Below are 15776 nucleotides of genomic sequence, written 5' to 3' on the forward strand. Positions count from 1 at the left end.
CTGAAGCAAGGGGATGGTTACTTTTTGTCCTTTTATCTTTTGTTACGGTAAAAATCATCTACAACCTCTGGCCTATGTATTTGTCTTCAGGGCAACATCATTAACTAGCACTCTCTGAATGTTTGTCTTATAAAAGCCTGACATTTGGAGGGTTAATAGAATTTTAGGATTGGAAGGGACTAGGAGATCTCTTCCAATCCCATAACAATCCTAAGCATGCCTCATAGCTACTATTTGCTGAACCAGAGCTGACATCTGAGGGAAGCCAGGTGAACCTCAGGGTTCTAAACCCTGAATGATAGCACTTACCTGCTCTGTCCTCAAACCACAGAACGATAGGAGGACTGTGGACATCTTCGAAATGCCTCCAGATTGAGTTGTTACAACCTATCTTCCTTGCTTTCATGTGGGAGGGGCTTAGATGAACCTGGCTTCAGTCACAACCTCATCCCTTATAATTCTAATTCTAGTTTCTGCACATTGTTATCTTCCTTACCAACTGTCTAATTTGTAATCTGGACAACCTCAACACTGCTCTCTGCAAGGCCATGAAAACTAGTGACCTCCTTGCCAACTTCATTCCCCTTAACCATACTAGGATGCCAGTTCTGGAAACTTTCACATCTTGGCTTTCATTCATTATCTTTTTTGGTTCTCCTCCTGCCTCTCCTAGGACTGCTTCTCAGTCTACTTTGTAGACTCAGGCTCTTCTCAAGCAAGCTGCCCTTGATCCTGGTATCATGGGTGACATTAGCCATTCTCACAGATGCGACTACTTATCTCTACTTAGGACTGACTCATCTAAAGTCCTGGTTTAAGATTCTGACTCTTCACTTCTACCTGCCAATGTAGAATATTCCATCCTCCTGTGAACCTCACCAGTTCTATCACTTGGTCATCTTCCTTCTAAACCATCCTTATCAAGATTCTGCTATATTTGCTGTGTATCACCATCCTCCAGATCACCCAACTCTTGTGAATGGTCCTCTCACATCCAAACAGCTTGGAAGAGGGAAACCCAGAAATCCTAGTGTGGTGTTAGACAAGAGGGGAAAGTAGGAAGTAGTGACAGATGCTGCCAGAGGTCAAGTAAGATAGGTCTAAAAGTGGTCAGATGGCTTTATCAACAAGGACACTGTTGGCAATGGAAGTGTCAGTGGAGTGGAGGTGGAAGGAAGGAGTCAGACTTCAATGTGAGTGAGTGAGACAATAGGAAATGGGGAAGCAAAGTATAGACAGGAAGGATAATTGTCTCAAGAAATTTGGCCTTGAAGAGAAGAAGCAAGTTGGAGGAGTAGTTGTAAAAAGAAATTATTTCCTTTTTTCTTCTTCTAATGATAGGAGAGGCTTTAATCTATTCACATACAGATGGGAAGAAGCCAGGAGAGAGAGAGATAGATAGAGATAGAGATAGATAGAGATAGATAGAGATAGATAGAGATAGAGATAGAGATAGATAGAGATGGCAAAGATAACAGAGAGGGATAAGAGAAGCAAAGAGGGGATGGCTCCCAAGTGGAGGGATGCACTCCAAGCATATGGGTGTGGAGGGACACCATACCCATTATTGTAAGAGTAATAAGGGATGAATGAATGTAGATGCAATTGAGTTTGTCAGTTTGATGGTAAGAAGTTAAGGGGTTTCCGACCTGACACCTTCTATTTTCTCCTTGAAGAAGGAGGCAAAGTGATCTCGGGAGCAAGAAGGTGTCAGAGGAGATTTTAGGAGAATGGCAGATGTTTAAGAAAGTGGGCTACCGAGAGGAACAAGGAAAGATTGCTGGGTGGCTTTGAGAATCCCATCAAGGCTAGTGGCAACTGTGTAATGGCCTGACTATAAATCAGCAGCCTGAAACAGGTGTAAGAAGGGGGACATGTGGATTCATCTAGGATTGGAGTTTTTCTGGGCAAGTGATGAAAAGAATGGATCTAGACTACATAGGAAAGAACTGAAGGAAAGGTGGAGTTCAGGTCTTCAGAAATGGTGAGGTCAGGGAACGAAAAGGTCAAGATCCTGAATGGAGGCCAAAGAGGCCCAGGTGATGGAGGATGCTCAGGGAATAGGGGCAGGTCATATTTGGTAGAGAGGAGCATGTGGCCAAAGGGTGTGCTTGTCAGAGCTGCAGAGATTCTCATAAAGGATGGAGAAAGTACTGTGTCTTTAGGGTTGAGGAAGGCTCCAGTAAGAGGAAGATGATGAAGGGAATGTCCCTGTGAAGAGGTGGAAAAATGGGAGAGTTGATTAACCATAGACCCACTCCAGAGGGAACAATGGAAAGGTTTGGTGGGGCAAGGAAAAGAAAGCATAAAGTAGAACATAGAGAAGATAGAGTAGTTCAGGTCATTAATATTTTGGCACATGGGACATGGTGGATTAAGCAGACACCAGAATTAGCCCCAGTTTTCCCACATGTACTTAGGTTCTGTTGGAGCCAACTGTATCCTGGATTAACAGCATCACAGAGAAAATATATATGTCTCAGGGGGCCATGGGACTGTGGAAGGAGTCCACTCGTACTTCTAACAGCCTTACTAATATTTTCCTTGTACTGTGCGGCATTTCTGCTCCTACTTGTCAAATTTGTTCTTAAAACAAATGTGGGTCAGTGACCTGTCAATAGCCTGCTGTGCAGATCTTTTTACAGAACAGTGGTTCTCAGTCCTACCTCTACAATTGAATCACCTGGGAAACTTTTAATATATAGTAATGCCTGGGGCTCCAGACCAATTTTATTAGAACCTCTGGTGATGAAGCCTCTAGAGTCTGTACAATTAGTTTTCTTAAAAGCTCCCTTGGTCATTCTAATGTGTGAAGAAACTAGGCTTTAGACTTGCTACCCAGTATGTGGCCCACTAGCCAACAGCATCAGTGTCACCTGGGAGCTTGATAGAAATGGAGAATCTCAGGCCCCCACCCTTGACCTACCTACTGAATCATAACTTGCATTTTAATAAGAGCTCCTTCCTTTCTGATACCTATGAACATGAAAGTTTGAGAAGCCCTGCCTTGAAACAATGCTAATGCTGGGGTCCCACCTCTAGATTCTGATTCTATTGATCTAGGTTGTGGCCTGGGAATCAGGAGTTTTAAAGGCTTCCCAGATATTTCTAATTTTTAGCCAAGTTTAAGATCCCCACCTTACATTATCTGGCAAAGCATCAGGAAAGGTGCCTGGTACCTTTTTATTCGATTGGGTGGATCAACCCCATCTTTGTTTAATGATTTCTGACCTTTATTTAACTTACTAATGAACTCCATTTGCTTCTCATTTGGGGGAAAAACTGCCTGTCATACACTTGTGGCAGGAACATCATTTCTCCTCATCTTTGGAGATGCTACTGGGAAGCTTGGTAACTAATAAGACAGGAAATACAGCCCAACCAAAGGCCCATTACATAAGGATTGGTTCATTTATTAAAGAAAAAAAATTGCTGATAGGACCATCATTACAGAATACCAACCTCCTCTGATCAAATTGAGACAAGCAACCTTCCTTATTAGTTATATATATATTTGGCTTTTCTTAGGCCTTGTTTGAAATGATATTTAAAGAACTCTACAGCTTTCTTTAAGCCGACTGACTGCACAAGTCAAACAATAGTAATTAGTTTGCTGAAATGTTGGGTTACTACTATTATAGGAATTAAGACATAACAAGTGTTATTTTAGATGTGATTTTTCAAGCATAACCCCAGCTTAATAGTGAAATTTTAAAGAACAAACGTGACAAGTGTTTTAAGATTTCATTGTGTTGTATGAGTTTGAAGGGGAAAAATAAAAAAAAAAAAACAACATCTCTTTTAGACCACATGCAACTCAGTTGTTTGAATAGTCAAATCACCCATTTCCATGTGGGTGGTTAAATCTCATGAAGAACAGAAGGTTATTATTAGTGAAGACTTTCCTCCAACTTTTTGTTTCTCACTTCAGAGTCAAGCATATGAATGCATGAATCACTTTTCCACCACTGATGATTGAAATTTGGTTTAATAATTATTAAAACTAAATTGGTGCCAAGACAAAAGTACTGCTTTTCAAGTTTTTATAAAGAAAAATGTATCAATAGTCTTTTAAAATTATACAGGCTTCAGAAAACACAGATTTTGATTCCATTAGCCTTGATATTAGTCTACAAGAAAGATGGTCATTCATTTTTTTAAATTCAATAATGAGCAATTCAGTGGATTTACTGCAGTTTGAATTCCACAAGATCATGTCTTTTTCTTCAGGAAGCCAAAACAAAACTATCAAGACTTGAAAAACTGTGTATCTTCTCCACGTTCTCTGGGTGGGAATGGGGCATGGGAACAGTTCCCTACCCTCCGCTCTCAAGGCCTCAAATACATTTATTTCACATTTCCCTTCCTTAGCAGCTCAAGATAATCTGTGTTCTAGATTCCACCTACCAATATACTAAGACTGCTACCTAAACATCAGGAGGCGTACTGTTGAAATAAACTAGACAACATCATGCACATCCCCCAGTAGGGAGAAGATAGGAGATACTCTTTCCCTAACGGCAATAGAGGTTTTCAGAGCTTTCTGACAATGGCTGACGTCTTCAAAGCAGGTGTGTGTTACATGAGAGAGAATCCCACTCATCCATCATCGGGCACCTAGTCATTGTCCTGAATGCCATATGGAGAGAGGTTAAATATGCAACTTAGACAGAATTTAAAGTGTTAGAGAAAAATTCAATTATTCAGTTTGTACAGATGGGTGGTTAAGAACAAGATTCATGTCTTGTATTATGGCCTTGCAGATTCATAGATCAGGGATGACTTTTAAAATATCACAAAATAGGGTCGATTGAATTCCAACTACTCTGGTTACACAGTGTCTAATATGCTACATGGAGGCACGTTTAGTGTTGAGTGATGAAAATGACATTCCTGGAGGGACTTCCAAGAAAGAACTGGATATTATCATTGTGGTCATTGTTGGTTGACAACTTCCTGGGTGTAACCTGAAACCAGCCCCCATAAGTGGTAGACAGAGGAGACTGAAGGAAGAGGCAGGCCACTCTGGATTGGTAGGTGGCAGGTTTTATAAGTAAAGGCACTTACATAAGAGGCTTATCTTGGTGGCCATAAGCCGAATAGATCTCTGTACCCACCTGTCGAATGTTAAAAGTTTACATAGAGGACTTAACTGTTCAGTCATGTATACCAACCAGATGGCCTCAACAATGCATCACTATCTCAAGGCTACATCCCTCAGGCAGCTTCCGGGAGCAGGAAAGGCAAGTGGACCACACATTGTAAGGACAAGAGAGGGGATGACGAGCCTCCAGTTGCCCAGGTAAAGCTCACGGGTCAGGCAGTGGCTATGTCCTCTTGATGACCTCCCCCAACACTCTGTGATCAGCTGTTAATAATCTCATGGGCTTCCATCTTCTGCAGTGGGACCTGAGCCATCAGCAAGGGGTTTCACTAGCAGAGAGGTGGCTCTTTTGGCAGCCACCTGGCTGCACGGCAGGCAGATACCACAGCAACAGTATGGACACATGCAAGAGAAAACACAGATCAAAACAGTGATCCCAAAATTAGTCACAACTTTCTCCACCAAGAGCTCCATGGTTCCAGCTACTGATTTATTAAGTCCTGTGGACTGGGAGTTGGATTACTTAGACCATCCACTGGTGTCCTCATGTGATCTAATAAAGATGATACATTGGCAGACACATCAGGAATGAACACATAACATTCTATTTGGATAATGGCAGAGGTGCCTCCTTACGAGGCAATAACAATGTCCAAGGCCATCCTATTTTGGAAGACAGTTTTTCTCATTAGAGATGTTTCAGTGTTTGTTAAGGACAGGCTCTGTTGGCTATCATTCAAGACTTGCTGAATGAATTTAGCAAGGGCTTCTGTGTGTGCTATAACGTCCTCCAGGCCAATGGATAGACAAAGACTGAACCCAAATGATCATACCAGTGGAAAACAGCACACCCACCTGGCCTTGAGGAGAGGGAAATTGGCAGTTTTAAGAACGTGAGCTGGTTGTGCATATATACCGTCCATGTTGGCTGAGGGAGGTAGCCCCGTCAGGCATGAGATGGACTGGGAGTGGGTTAAGCCTGACCAGGACTCCCACCTTTTCCCCCCCTTCAGTGGTGCAATACCATTTTAGGCATAGTGGATTTCAACAGATCTGACTTGCAGCAGGACAGTGGGATCCCAGTGAAGATTGAGTAGTTCCCCCTCACACAGGGGTGCTAACTAACACCCATACCAGCAGGACATCCCATTGCAATTTCCATTAGGTAACTCCTGTCCCAGGTGTGGTGCAGCTTGGTATTGTCAGCAGCATAGCACGTTGATCCACAGTGAGAGCTGGGGCAATGGCTGTTCCCTGCAACTGCCATGCCTTTATGGGATTGGAGACCTTGGCAGGGGTTCCCAGTCTGGCATATGGGGAACAGGCCCTACTAATGGATCATCCAAACGTATGAAAGCCTGAAAATTCTGTAGCTCACTGGGCCAAGGTGGTTTTACCTATTACTAACTTAATCTGATGCTTTAATATTCCAGTTTTCCTTTCTACCTGCCCCACACACACACCCTGGCTGCTCACGGGTTATAGGGGAAATGGAGCTGCCATGCAATGTCATGTGCCTTTGCCTAGTCTTGCACATTGTGATCTTTGGAATGTGCCCCTGATTACTGTCTTAGTCAATGAGGGTATCCATACATGCTACTCAGCTTCTCTAGTCCCCTAATAGTGGTAGTCTGCTTTGCATAGTGCCAGAGGAAAGCTTGGGTTAGACCAAGTAGACCATGTAGCATCTACACAAACAAAGGCATATTTTTTACATCCCTCATTCAGAGGGAGGAGCCAATATAATCAATTTTCCAATCACAGCTTTTGGGACAACATGCCACTTACCCCACCAACTGACTCCCAAAACCTTATAGCAGCACCTGGGCCTTTAATTTTCTGTGGGTTCACCACTCATCTTCTCTCCCAGATGTTCCAGCAAAGCCTGCAGCATGTCCTGCCATAGAGGCAAGTCTTCACATGTTAACATTCTATTGTCAGTGTAATGGGCCCATTTTACTGATGTGGGGAAGGAGAACCAGGGACAGGTCATGGATTACCATGCCATGACATACGGTGGGGCTGTGAGGGTGACCTCAAGGAAGCGCTTCAAAAGTCTGGGAGGCAAATTTGATCCTGTGACCCAGAAGTCAGCGGTATACTGAAAAAAGCATTTGCTAAGTCCAGCGTAACATAGTAAACTCCTAAGACCATGACCAAGGTATCTAAGATGGTGGCAGTGTTGGGCACAGTCACGTATTGAATAGGGGGACACAATCTTATGCAATTTTGGAGAGGTCCACCATCATCCACCACAAGCCATCTAGCTTTTTTATCAGACATACTGTTGATGGCAATATGGGCAGGGCATGCAATATCCACTCAGGGCAGTTCTTGGACAGTTTCTCTTATCTCCTTATGCATCCCCAGCAATGTAAACTGTTTGACAGCTACCACTCTTCCAGGACTGGCAGACTTACTGGTTCCCAGTTGGCATTTTTCATCAGCACTGCTTTGATTACTGTAACCTGGAAGCAGAATTCACCAATAGGGGTTTGCAGAGTTTGACCTTGTAGGATATCAGTGTCTAATATGTTTTCTGGTATTGGAGAGAAAAACAGCCTCACATTTTGGGGGGCAGAATGCTCGATTTGCTGGGTCAAAAGGACCTTCCTGACCACAACTGTTTGCCTTTCATAATCATTGATGACACTGAGGGGGCCAGGCAACTTCGAGGGTTACCATGTGTTAGAGTACATTCAGCTCCAGTATCCACCAGAACTGCCAATTTTATTTCTGGAGGACTGGTGAGTAGTGAACTCAACATGAGTCCTCCCATCACCTCCAGTGGTGTCAACGGACGCACTCTTGGACTGCATCCAACAATACCCTGGGCATAAGGAGGCACCCACACTGAGTAAGACCGTATTCCTGAGGCTTCTGTTGGAGTGAGCAGGGCATCAAACATGGTAGGTGAAGATGGGGCAGGTCAAAATTATTGGTCAAATTTCAAGGCTTTTCCATAGTTTCCACAGGCTGTTGGTCTGTCTGCTCAGGTGGGGTCCTTGTAGCAATGAAGCCAAACACATTTGCTTCTGGGCTATTGTTACTGGACCATTTATAGATGATTGGGATAGCCTTTTGACTTTCTGAGTTCCTTCTCTGTCTCAGGTCTATCCCACAGCCCCTGCCGGTTCCTAGGATCTGTCAGTTTCCCCCAGATCAGCAATGAATTGCCCAACACCATAAATATCTTGCCTCACAACTAGACTTAGCATGGATATCAGCATCCTGTACCAGATGTGGGTAGAGGACAGGCTAGAGTATCTGTACCAGGACAGCCTGATACAGCCTATACCAAGACAGGCTTGAGTATCTGGACTTTCATTACTGCAGTGAATGTGGCCCTGATCATGCCCTTCAAAGACAGGAGTGTAGATGACCTATGTCATTCCCAACTCCCTAAAAATTTTTTGTACCTCCTCTGTAGATTTCCAGGGCTCCATCTTCCCAGAGAAATCATCTTCATTGGGCCAAGCCTCCCTGCAGGTTAGAACAGTCCAATCTAGATGGGAATGTGTGCCTTGAACCAGCCTTCCCCACTGAGCACCATGCTGGCACTGCTGGAAGAATGGGTGTGTGGTGATGCCACTCGTATTTTCTGCCACCTGCCCAGTCAGAAGAATGTCATGATGTCTTGTATCCCATAGCTGCACTAACCATGCTTGGATACTTTTCTTGGCCTTTTGCTAGAACTTGGCAGCTGTATTAATATTAATAAGCTCAATTGGAGTCTATGCTCTCATCATGAATGTTTTCTGAACTGGGGGCTGCCCCGCTCGCTGGGGTTGCCATTGCTGTGCTTTTGCATTCCTTTGTACTAGGGGTCAGATGGCAGGGTGTTTTGTCCATTTCGTAGTCAATGACCCACAACATCCCCCCCCCCCCGCCCTCACTTTGCTGAGCATTCTCTTTGCCACAGTGCAGTGTGCACAGTTTCTCAAAGAAGTAGTTTAAAGTAGCCAGCATTTTCCTGGTGCCCCTGCACTCCTATGGTGGTCCACAAGCATCTGACATACAGGCCACCCCTCCCCACAGAGAGGTTCATGGTCAACTCAGGTTGTTTCCCTCAGATGCCTCTTTCCCAAGGCTGATTTCTTTGGTCTGCTGGCTAACTCACCAATTATTGGTCTGTAACCTTCTTGGAAGCTTCCCTGATGAAATCTGAAACTGACTCCCTTCTGTAGAGGGCAAGAGGGAGACCCAAAAAGAGGCAGGCCACTCCAGGTTGGTAGGTGGCAGGTTTAACAAGCAAGGAATTTACGCAAAAAGGCTTGTCTCAGTGGCCGCAAGAGGAGTAGATCTTCCTCACACCCACCCACCAAATGTAAAGGTTTATATAGAGGCCCTCACAGGGTTCAGTCATGTACACCATCCAGATGGTCTCAAAAATCATGTCACTATCTCCAGGCTATGTTCTTGAGCAACTTCTGGGAGTGGGGGAAGCAGAGGGCTCCAGGTTCCAAGGACAGGAGAGGGAGTGAAGAGTGATTGCCTGGGTGCAACTCACAGGTGAACTGGTGGTCACATCTTCTTGATGACCTCCCTCCCCTTGCAGTCAAACACCACTGACAGGCAAAAACATAAAATGTTTGTATTACTACTAGAGTATGAATCCCCAGTATTTGACATTGAAGTCAACATAATCACATGCTGATCAGATCACTTCAAGTGACTCCACAAACAGGTGTTGACCAGTAGTTGCTTCCAGGCAAACTTGTACTATTTCTTGGCCCCTGTAGTTAGCTTTTGGTATCATAAAATCTTCCTTTACTATCAGGCGCTCTCAGTTTTGTGAAACTATAGCTTTATAAGAATCACCTATAAATGCTCTACAATCAGCTACTCGAAAAGCCCTACGATCAGCTACTCTGGTGGATTGACCTTTTGGATTAATGCAAAGGCTCTTCTTTAGCACCCAAATCCTGTTTTAGAGAGCACTTGGAGTACACTTTATATGATGCAAATATAACCAAATCATTTGCCTACTCTAAATATTCAGTGGCTTCCCACTTGCCACCAAATCAAGTCCAAACCCTGACCCTAAAAATTCCTGCCTCTACTTTGTTCCAACCTTATCTGCTAACATTGCCTCACCTTTTGCCTCCGTGTTTTTGCACATGCTGTTCCTCTAACTAGAATTGTCCCACCTGGCAAACTCCTGTGTATCTTGCAAGAGTCACCTTCAACTTTATCATCTTGATTCAGCCTTCCTTGTGCTGTCTTCCTGAGTGGTTTATTTTGTCTACACCTCTGCTCATAACAACATTGTATTATATATCCTGCCTTACTCCATATTTCTTCTAGACTGAGCTCCTCAAGTAGGATCCATGAATGGCCTTTTCATCTTTGTGGTCATCCCATCTAGAGCAGTGCCTGGTAAAAAGCGGCCACTCCTGAGAGTTTTAACAAAGAATTAATTAATTAATTATATCTAAATATCTAATTTAATAACCAGGAAGGGACTTGGGAACCAGAAGAACTTGATTCCCTCATTAAGCCAGACTAGAGGACTGTTCTTTCTTTCCAGTTTTAAGGGATAGTAACTCAGTACACTGCTTTATTATTCAACTTTTTCTTTTCCCTCTATTCTCAGTCAAACTTATTAAAATATTCTCACTTACATGCTGCTTTGTGCATAATAGTTCTCAGATCTCCCTGGGAGTAGCGGGGGCATACACACTCCAAAAAATTGACTCATGATTATGAGTAAAGAGCCTCATGATTTTCACTATTAGCATGGGAGCCAAATATAATATAGAGGTCACAGATAAATCTTCCTAAGGTTTTGAAGTCCATTTGAAGTTTAGGGTCGAGTTTTTAACATAACTACTACTCTCCAAGACTTCTCTTATTGAATTGAACAGCATAGTTTGCAAATATTAAATGTAAAGAAAGACCACAATATTTGAAACCATGTATTGTCTTAAAATAACAGTATTATGCACATTAAAACACATAGCTTTCCTTTCCGCTATGATTGCTTTGTTTGATCAAATTAAAAGTTGGGTTTTCCATTTTGGCATTATGCCTTGTTTCCTTAGCCGAAATGAAATTGTTGCATGATAGCAAATAGAAGCTTGGTAATGGTTTGATTCAAGTTTTCATTGGAATGCTGATCTCAGAATATTTACCATTCCAGTCTTTTTCCTAAATAGTGTGTTTTCAAATAGAGACTATGATCTAGGCGTGGATTACAATTTTTAGACACTTGCATAGTTGAAACCCAGGAGAGAATTTCAAACCAAGGTTTTGTCTGAGGCAGAAAGGGTGCTACTTTCCTGCTGTCAGCTAGCAAGGAGTACTTAGTTCATTGAAGGTCCCTATAGAAACAAAACACAGAAAGAAATGTGCCCTTGAGGATCAATCTCAACTCCTCCTGGGTGGGCAGAAATTGGGAGATTGGTAAACAACTAACACTTGGCCCTGCCCCATTATTGTTTCTCAAGTACACTGCAACAAGCCATCAGAATCATCTTTTTTATTTTTTTTAAGGTTTTCTCACAGCAATGAGGCAAGAAGTGACCCGCGCCCACAAAGGCTGGGCCCTAGACTCTGTGACCATCCACAATGAAGTTCTACGGCAGACCAAGGAGGAGATCGCATCACCCCCTGCGGTAGGCACTGCTGGGCTATAGCAGGGACAGTTCTGAAACCAAGGTTGAAAGTTCAAATTCTACTTAAAACTGACCTATGAGTGCCTCGGTTAAGTCCATTGGCTTTGTAGCTGGGGTTTCCTAGGTCCTAACCAGGAGACTTCAAAGCCAAAGCCTCCTCCATTTTGTCAGAGTGCAAATTAATGGCAAGCACTGGAACTCCCCAGAGAGCATTTCTTTATAATTTCAAGTTGCACTTGTGTAACTCGTGAGCAGGAGCTGGAGACTGCTCACAGACTGGACAGGTGTCCGGGGCAGTAGAGACCAACAGTACCGGCAGTCCTGAGCTCTGGGGCCAGTCCCAGCTGTGCCCCCCCACTAGCTGTGGCACCCTGGATGGAGGGATACCCAGAGCGGGGAAGAGCAGGGCCTCTCAAGGTAAGCAGATGCCCCTGGGAGCCACTGCCTGGGAACTTACCTGCTCTGTCAACTTGGGGAAGTTCTTTAACTTCCTCAACTACCTCATCTGTGAAATAAGGGTGATAATTTCACCTCATCAAAGATGATAGTGAGAATTAACTGGAATCATTTAGGATCCCACAGAGGTCCTCAAGACATCTTAGTCTCATTTTCCCTTTCTCTGATTTTCATTCCCTCGATTTTCAAGGAAGAGGACGGGGCCAGATGAATTCCAAGTTCTGGCCTTTTCTGCCACTTAACGGCAAGAGTTGCCTTTCTTCCAGTGTCCAGTAGTGCAGTCTTCATTTCTGTCTGCCACCCCCACCAGAAGCACACTTAACCTCCATACTTCCACCAGAAGTCTCCATTCAAGGCTACCCTAGGCTATTTCAATCACCCCCCTCAAAATTCTTCCAGTGCATTCCCATCATGCAATTCAAAAGTCACTTCTACATTTGTAGGTATTTGTTAGAGTAGCACCCCATTTCCTTGCACCAAGATAGGTACTCATTTCCTAAGGCTGTTGCGACAAACCACAGAAATGTATTTCCTCAGAGGTCAGGCCAGAAGTCTGAAATCAAGGTATTGGCAGAGTTGGGTTTTTTCTGACGGCTCAGGGTGGGGGGAATCTGTTCCAGGTCTCTCTCTCTAGCTTCTGATGGTTACAGGCAGTCCTTGGTGTTCCTTGGCTTATAGCTGTGTCAATCCAGGCTTTGCTTCCATTGTCACATGGCCTTCTTCTCTACATGTATCTCTGTGTGTCCCCTCCTCTTCTTACAAGAACACCAGTCATTATTTTATTTTGTTTTTAAGATTTTATTTACTTATTCATGAGATACACACAGAGAGAGGCAGAGACACAGGCAGTGGGAAAAGCAAGCTCCCTACCAGGAGCCTGATGTGGGACTCGATCCCAGGACACTGGGATCACCACCTGAGCCAAAAGCAGTTGCTCAACCACTGAGCTACCCAGGTGCCCTCATATTGGGTTTAAAAGGCACTTTAATCCAATGTGACCTTAACTAATTACATCTGCAAAAGCCATATTTCCACATGGTCACATTCAGAGGTTCTAAGTGGACATGAATAGGGGTGGAGGAGCACTATTCAGTCCACTACACCTCTAACTGTGACTTTGTAAAGTTCTGAAATGAAAAGGAACCTAAAAGGTTACAGTTTCCTGTTGGATGATACCTAAATGATCGTGTCATTCATGTAGTAATTGTCACCCACTGGCAATGATGGTAATCATATGTCCTGATTTTCTGGGATTGCCCGTGGTTTTACTGTCAAACCCTGTACTGCAGGTTTTGGTTCAAAAAATACGGTCCTCATACCCTTAGCTCACATGAGGGGATTCCAGGAAACACTTTGCAATTAATCTCACTCTCTTTTATTATAATCTACATTTGCTTCCCCTCCCCTACTCCTCATTGGAAAGGAAAAATGGTCACCATCTTCTACATAGATACATCTTATGGGCTTACATGATTATCAGAGTCTCCCTGATTCCCTTTAGTCTTGCTTTTCTAACTGAATATGTTCTATGACTCCCCATGGCCTACAAGGTAAAGTTCAAACTCTTCAGTTAGGCATCTAGACTCTTCTACAGTCAAGCCCTAATTTATTTTATAACCACTGCTAAATAAAATGCTTGGGCTTTCCTACCCATCCTACCTATCTTTGTACTATTTATTGTTCCTGCCTGGCTGCCTACCTTCTGTCCTCTGTCTTCCCCCAAAGCAGCCCACCCTGCAAAGCCATCTCCTCCACAAAGACCCCCAAGCACTCCCGCCCAGGGTGGCCTTTCACTTAGTCTCAGTGCGGGTCACCAGGCAGCCCCTCTAACAAATGTGTGCTGGTATTCAATTTGTGTTTTCCCCCCGATTTAATGATGAAGACCTCAAGGGCAGGGTCCCTTTGTGTAAAAGAGGGACAGGGGATGACAGCCAGCTACTGCTGAACCCCCCACACTTGGTCCCTATCAATAGATGCCCGCTGTAGCCCTACCACACCTGTCCTCTGGGGGCGCTCTGACTCTCCTGCTCGCCGTCCGCTGAGATGGTTAGAGCTGCAGGTTGGCTTGGCTGGCACAGGCTGAGATCCCGTGTGTCTCCAAGTCCCATTTTTTGTTATGCCCCTACACCAGCTCTGAGACTTACCTCCTTGTAGAAGTGATTTGGTTCTGCTGGCTAAGTCTGTTGTCCCCAGCAGGCTACCCCTATCCTCAAACAAGACATAACGGGAACATTTCTACAGCCCTCATGGCTTCAAGATAGGCCACAGGGGATAATTGGGCTCAGTATTTCACTCGTGCAATGTGCCCAGGGGTGTTTTGTTCTTTTGGTGGCATTTTAAGACTGGTGTGTGTCTTCTTTCTAAACCAAAGACCTTTATTACAGTAATGGATGTCCATCTCACAACACCCAGTTTTTCAAAGATTCTATCACCTTATGCTTGACTCTCCAGGAAGGTGTGTATATTTATGGGCTCTATATGGATGGAGCAGGCTGGGACAGACGGAATGGGAAACTCACAGAATCTACCCCCAAGGTGCTTTTCACGCAGCTGCCTGTCCTGCACATCTTCGCCATTAATTCCACCGCGCCCAAGGACCCCAAGCTCTATGTGTGTCCTATTTACAAGAAACCGAGGCGTACTGACTTGACCTTCATCACTGTGGTGTATTTGCGAACAGTTTTGTCCCCAGATCACTGGATCCTGAGAGGAGTAGCTCTTTTGTGCGACATCAAGTAAATTTATTTCTGCTTGCTGAGGGGCACTAAAGCCATGTAGCCAGCCAGTGCTATTGAGAGACTTGGTGATGTGTGTCCTATCTCCCGGGCAATTGCTTGATGATTCCTTTAAAATTAAAAAGTTGATATTCTAAAATCACTTGTGTATCTGTTTTCCCTCATATCAATATATTAAAAAACAATTTTAAAGTAATGCATTTTATTCCAGGAAATCATATTCCATTATAATTATTGGCTTAGATAAAGTCCTATCTTCACGTTAGAACATTGGAAGATTTTTGAATTTTTTAGAAATCTAAAACAAAGTATTAATTTGTTGCATTCTAAAAAGGGTCTAATAGATGCGAGCCTTTCTCTCAAATGAAAACCACATTTCCCTGAAATAAAATCTACCCGTGTACGTGTCTGTGCTCATGTGCTGTCCTTTACTTGTTTGGGTTTGGCCTCGTCTCCATGCTTGTGAAATGGAAGCTGGAGGGGTTCCGTCAATACTACCCCTTAGGAGTTACAGCTGTGTGGTGTGACGCGTTTGAGACAGCAAATCCACAGGGATGGCTGCTCTTGTCATTTATTTTAATTATATGTAATATTATTTTATTTCTTAAGTGTTTTTGAAGCCCAGAGATCTCGGAGTCTGCGTCTCCTACTGGCCCCCCTCATCAACCCCAACTCTGCAGGAGGTAATAAAGTGCACATTTCTAGGCAGCAAATGAAGAAGGAAAAACAAACTCCATCAAATGAAATTAGGTTACATGCTGAATGCCTTAAAAAGCAAAGTCTTTAAAAAAGTGAAGCTATTTCTTACCCTGTAGCTGGTCTGAAATTCAGTATGAACCTTTATTTCCTGCTAAAGGAAATTGT

General features: G+C 43.7%; 1 protein-coding gene across 1 annotated transcript in view; it reads left to right on the plus strand.

Annotated features, from left to right (window-relative positions):
• DNAH8 (dynein axonemal heavy chain 8) overlaps positions 1–14916 on the plus strand; it is a 331702-nt gene extending 316786 nt beyond the window's left edge. Inside the window, exons 88-89 of the mRNA XM_055330260.1 lie at positions 11600–11721; positions 14629–14916. Coding sequence (XP_055186235.1) covers positions 11600–11721; positions 14629–14916 — 410 coding nt within the window. The remainder of the gene's footprint in view (positions 1–11599; positions 11722–14628) is intronic.
• Positions 14917–15776: the final 860 nt, after the last annotated feature.

Source organism: Nyctereutes procyonoides, unplaced genomic scaffold (assembly GCF_905146905.1).
Source record: "Nyctereutes procyonoides isolate TBG_1078 unplaced genomic scaffold, NYPRO_anot_genome, whole genome shotgun sequence".
NCBI lineage: Eukaryota > Metazoa > Chordata > Mammalia > Carnivora > Canidae > Nyctereutes > Nyctereutes procyonoides.